Source organism: Camelina sativa, chromosome 7 (assembly GCF_030686135.1).
Source record: "Camelina sativa cultivar CO46 ecotype springtype chromosome 7, ASM3068613v1".
NCBI classification, from domain to species: Eukaryota; Viridiplantae; Streptophyta; class Magnoliopsida; order Brassicales; family Brassicaceae; genus Camelina; species Camelina sativa.
In genome coordinates this window covers 9958423-9964220 of record NC_141886.1, presented here as the reverse complement: position 1 = coordinate 9964220, position 5798 = coordinate 9958423, and the positions used below count along the sequence as shown (strand labels likewise).

Genomic DNA, 5798 nt, shown 5'->3' with positions numbered 1-5798 from the left:
AAATATTTGTTAAAATCTCATGTTATTCAATCATTGATTTTAAAATCCTTATCAAAATTATATGTTATTGGTTATATAATTTACAAATATTTATTAAAATCTCATGTTATTCATTTAAAATGACGCATCAACTATTCAACTTACGTTTGCAATTGGTGGCTGAATTTTCTATCACGATAATTATGGAATGTCATTCTCTTTCTCTTCTCTGTCATGCACAAATTGTCTTTCTCTTCGGTCATGCACGCACACCCCGGTAGAAAATTATAATTCCAAACTTTTTTCTATTGAAAATTATAACTCCACTGTTTTTTTTCTATTGAAAAATTATAACTCCACTGTTATATTATTTCCGTTTGTTCTTTTCATTTATTATTTTGCAATTTACAGAGTTACACGGCCTTCTGTGAACCAAAAAAAAAAAAATATAGAACAGCCATACAAGAACGATTATAATTTTTTGGGTTCGTAAAAAATGTCTGGGACACTATTCTTATGTTACAAACTAAGAGTTGTAAAATAACGATTCTTATTCAAAAATAAATACATGAGAATATTGTGTTTTTGTTAATTTATGATATAACATGTGCTGTAATATTAACTAAAATGTATTAAAAAGAAAAAGATAGATTGGATCATTTCACTATTATGTTTTTTAAGTTTGTTTGTTCATTTATTTTTGGTATATGACAAATTGACAATGTGTTAATTGTACTATACTTTTTTGTTTTGTTTAAACGGAGGTATTTTATCTTTGATCGGTTTTCATACTCATTAATCTATGGACGGCTCTCCCTATAAAATGGCAGCAAGTGTGAAGGACAACGTTCAGCTTTCTCTTACCATCTATATATCTTTGCTACCTATCTTTCTCAGTTTATCAACAAACAACAATGGCAAACCATCTTCAAGATCCCTTAACCACTTCCTTGAAACAAGGTCTAATAAAAAAAGAGCAACAATTTGACGAAGAAACAGTGAGTTTGCAAGCAGGGATAATCTTGTCCACTGCGGGCTTCCCTATGGTTTTCAAAACGGCCTTGGAGCTTGGCGTCATCGACACGATTGCTACTGTAGAGGAAGGCGTATGGCTCTCGTCTTCTGAGATTGCACTTCGTCTCCCAACCAAACCCACCAACCCCGAGGCACCGGTTTTATTGGACCGGATGCTGGCTTTACTTGTTAGTCACTCGATCTTAAAGTACCGTATGGTTGAAACGGGAGAAAGCGGTCAACCCGGAAAAACCGAGAGAGTTTATGCTGCTGAACCGGTTTGCATGTTTTTCTCGAACCGTGGCGGCGGCTCCAGTTCTCTTGCGACTATGCTCATGGTAGGCCTAAGCGAAGTCTATTTCAAGACTTGGTACGTACGTATACTACTTCATTATTCACAAACAAGCCAAATAACTTCTTGATTATAAATAAATTGTATTAACTTTCTTTTTGTTGAAGAAATAAATAAATAAATTGCATTAACCTTTTCATTACCCCGTTTTAATGAACAACAATAATCAGGACACATCTCAAAGATATGATATTAGAAGGAAAGGATGCATTCACCTCTGCTCATGGCATGCGAATCTTTGAATACATTGGTTCAAACAAACGGTTCGGTGAAATGTTTAACCGGGGAATGTCAGAAGTTTCTACCATGATCATGAATAGAGTTCTAGAACTGTACAAGGGATTCGAAGATGTAAACACTTTAGTGGATGTTGGAGGAGGATTTGGACACGTCATAGGTTTAGTGACTTCCAAGTATCCTCATATTAAGGGCATCAATTTCGACTTAGCCAAGGTTTTAACTGACGCTCCTCTTTATCCGGGTACACTACACCAACTGATAAAGTCAACAAACTGTACTTGAAATTAATAACTAATATTTTTGAAATATCTTTCTCAATACTTAAGAATAAGATTAATCGCTTATATATATAGGAGTGGAGCATGTTTCAGGAGATATGTTTAAAGAAATTCCAAAAGGAGATGCCATCATCATGAAAGTAAGTTCATAATACATTATCACTTCTTTTATGGAAAAGCCAAAGATAAAGATATATATATATATATATATATATACACACACATATAATTCCATTGTCAACCATATACTAACTACAAAAATTAATTACAGTGGATACTACATGATTGGAACGACGAAGATTGCATAAAGCTTCTAAAAAATTGCTGGAGAAGTCTTTCGGAACAAGGAAAAGTAATTCTCGTCGAGATGCTTACGCCGGTGGAACCAAAGATCAACGACCCCTATTCTAAAATTGTGTTTGGTATGGACATGTTTATGTTAACGCAATGCTCAGGTGGTAAGGAGAGGTCATTTCCCCAGATCGAGACTCTAGCCTTTGATTCGGGTTTTATCCGGTGTGAAATCATATGCCATGCCTATTCATATGGTGTTATGGAATTACACAAATAGATCCCAGAATATACGAACGAAAAGTAAGATTACTCACATCTAGTCCGCAGACAGATTTGTCGTTCCTAATGGCTGTTACCATTAATACCCATTTATATCTTAGCTTTGTTTTATCAAAATAAAGTTATAAACTATTTTACCTTGTATTTCACATTCAGGAGTTTTTTTAGTTTGTAATGGGTTTTTTTTCCGGTGTATGAAGCCTTTCATTCTCTCCAAATTGAAAAAAATAAAATAATAAGTAAAGATTTTAAAGCACTCATCCTTTTATTATAGTGTTTTCCTATAGACACTACTAAGACCACCTTCGGTGGTAATAACCTATACTACTTTATTTTTAATATAAAATTTGAAAAAACTGAGATTAAAATTTTCTATAAGAGTTTTTAAATTTGTTTTTTTTTCCAATGGTACAAACCCATTTGGGATTTTACTTTTGTATCTCAATTTTTTTTATCTTTCCAAATGGGTTTCGTAATGAACCTTTTACAAAACAAAGGAGTTACAAAACAGAAAAAACGTCAGCTCAAACTGGAGAGCGAATTCTGAATCTCGATATCACTCAAAACAAAGGGATCCCTCCAACTAGTGCCGACATTTGCAAAAAAGATTGTTGTTATTTATAACGTTAATCCTACTATATTAATTAAGAAATACAAATATAAAGCTAACTTTATAAAGTATAAAAAATTCCAATGTCATACCATTAATTTTAAATAATTATTAGTTTTCAAAGAAAAAACTTATTTTTTTTTCTAATTAATTATGGACGAAAACTATTGTATAAATTTTTTTAAAATAGAAACTAATTAAAATTTTGAAAACTAAGATTTTATATCTAAGTAGACAATATAATAATTTTTAATAACTAGATTTTGAAGATTTTGTTAAGATTTTAACTTATGATTCTCTTCTCATCTTTCTTTTATTTTATTTACAAACAGTTTTTTATTATCATATAATACTTATAATTAATAAATATGTAGACTTTTTCTGTATGTTGTGATTTGAATTTTTTTTTTCAACCAAATATTAATAATTAGAAAATAACTCCACGGTTGGTTACCCAAACCGGAGGGTAAGAGTTATGAAATTTCTGAAACTAAAGATCTTGAAGAACAAGCAAGACAATCTACTCTCTCGTTTGACGAACGCGGTATCCTGGTAGGAGTGAAGGATGGGAAGGAAGATCTGAGAAGGCTGAAATCTTCCAACAGATTGGAGAAAGCGGGCCATTCGTCTGGGGATTGCACCATCGCCACTAATTCTGCGCAGTTCGTCTCATAAGTTTGACAGTCCACACCAGCCGCCAGGAGGAATTTCATAGCCCAAATCAACGCATATAACTCCGAGTGTAGGGATGAAGGACTTTGTCTCTGGCATTGTGCTCCCAAAAGTAATGTCGTATTCGCAGTATTACAATACCACCTACCCAAGCCCGTACAAATGTTTGAACCCTTCCAAGATCCATCAACCTAACAACGGGAAGAAGGTTTCTGGATTTTCCTAGTTGATGAAGGATCCAAGACTCCCGTAGAAAAGGCTTTGGCTTCCTCCCATAACAGTTTATCATTCCCTGCTTGATTAATAATATCAATTGGCTCCGCCGCTATACCACGAAAAACTTTTTTATTCCTATCCTTTCAAATTGATCATAAAACACAAGGCAATCTGAACCCGATATCCGAGACACCCGACTGGGATGACGCCTTCCAGAAAATAAAATCTAAATTCGAGTAGACTGATCCATAAGGAAAGCCATCGGGAATTAACAAAACCGAACACAGTTCCCATATCCTACGCGAATGAGGACACTAAAAAAGAGCATGATTTATAATTTCAGTCGCAGAATCACAATGTTTACAAAAGGAATCACACCGGACCCCTCAATGAGCAAGTCGTTCCAACACAGGGAGCGTACCAGAAGCAATCTGCCAAAAAAATGTTGAATCTTCGGGGGAACTTCAAGTTTCCAAGCATGGGCCCTAAGGGCCGAACACGTCGGCCCATACTCAACTTCCCTAATTAACTATTGTGCAAACCAATACCCTGATTTGACCGAGTACTTCCCTGATTTAGTATAATGCCAAATCAACATGTCCGGTATAATAGATTTATTGATGGCCATTCGCTGAATAATCTGAATATCCTCGGGATCCATGAATTCTTCTAGGATAGGCAAATGCCATTCCTTCGTGATTGGATTAATCAAATGGTTAACCATTAAGTTAGGATGTAACTTTTTCCCTCGGCCATTAGCTGGTCTTGGTTGAGTATCCGGTATTCAAGGATCTCGCCATACCAAAATATTGCAACCAGAGCGTATCAGCCATCTTGCCCCTTGTTCCACCAAATCTTTTGTTGAATAAATACTCCGCCAAGCAAACGAGGGAGAATATTTTTTTTTTGGCCATTAGGGGATGTTTATTCTGGAAATATCTACCCCGTATTGCCCGAGCCATCAGGGATGTCAGACATTGAATTAACCGCTAATACTACTTAGCTAACATCGCATCATCAAATTGTTCTAGGGCACAGAAACCCAGACCACCCTCACACTTATCCTTACACATTTTGTCCCAAGCGACCTAGTGCAAACCACGTGCCTTATCATTAGACTTCCACCAAAACCGTGCAATAGCACTGGTTAATTTAGACGTTATCTCCTGCGGTAGTTTATAACATAACATAACATGAGTTGGGAGAGCCAACGCAACTGATTTAATCATGACTTCTTTACCGTCTCTGAATCCGAAGTTCGTAAAGCTCTATTTTCTATGCATCCGGAGAAGACACCAGGTCCTGATGGCATGACGAACTTGTTTTTCCAGCAGTTTTGGCCGTCAATAAAAGGGGATTTGGTGAATTTGGTGAAAGAGTTTTTCTGAACGGGTTGTGTTGATCCTCGTCTAAATGAGACTAATATTTGCCTGATTCAAAAAAATGAAAGACCTCAGAGGTGTTAATTGCTAATATTAAAAAGGCGGAACGGGAGAATAAGATTACTGGTATCACAGTAGCTCGGGAGTGTCCTACTATCTCGCATTTGTTGTTTGTTGATGATAGTCTGATTTTTTGTAAAGCAGAGGCGACTTAATGTAGTATGGTTATGACAATAATAGGGAAGTATGGAAAAGCTTCGGGGAAAGAGGTTAATCTGGAGAAGTCTTCTATTATGTTTGGTAAGCAAGTCTCGCCTGATATAAGAACTCAGTTAAAATCAGTCATTGGTATCCCTAAAGAAGCCGGCATGGGTTCTTACTTGGGTATCCCTGAAAACCTCCAGGGATCGAGAACTAAGGTTTTCAGTTATGTCCATGATCGGCTGGATGATCGTGTAAATGATTTGAAATTTGATAAAAGA

At 35.7% G+C, this 5798-nt stretch overlaps 1 protein-coding gene across 1 annotated transcript; it reads left to right on the top strand.

Annotated features, from left to right (window-relative positions):
- The first annotated feature begins 702 nt into the window (after positions 1-702).
- LOC104700852 (indole glucosinolate O-methyltransferase 4) lies at positions 703-2692 on the top strand. The gene is made up of 4 exons (XM_010416447.3): positions 703-1363; positions 1516-1826; positions 1939-2003; positions 2135-2692. The coding sequence occupies exons 1-4, from the start codon at positions 894-896 to the stop codon at positions 2432-2434; spliced, it is 1146 nt and encodes a 381-aa protein (XP_010414749.2). The 5' UTR covers positions 703-893; the 3' UTR covers positions 2435-2692.
- Positions 2693-5798: the final 3106 nt, after the last annotated feature.

What these genes read in the sequence shown, in the direction of transcription:
- LOC104700852 (XM_010416447.3), top strand. Translation starts at nt 894, where the DNA reads ATGGCAAACCATCTTCAAGATCCCTTAACCACTTCCTTGAAACAAGGT. An exon ending in GAAGTCTATTTCAAGACTTG is followed by an intron (nt 1,364 to 1,515) that starts GTACGTACGTAT and finishes AACAATAATCAG; the next exon opens with GACACATCTCAAAGATATGA. An exon ending in TGACGCTCCTCTTTATCCGG is followed by an intron (nt 1,827 to 1,938) that starts GTACACTACACC and finishes TTATATATATAG; the next exon opens with GAGTGGAGCATGTTTCAGGA.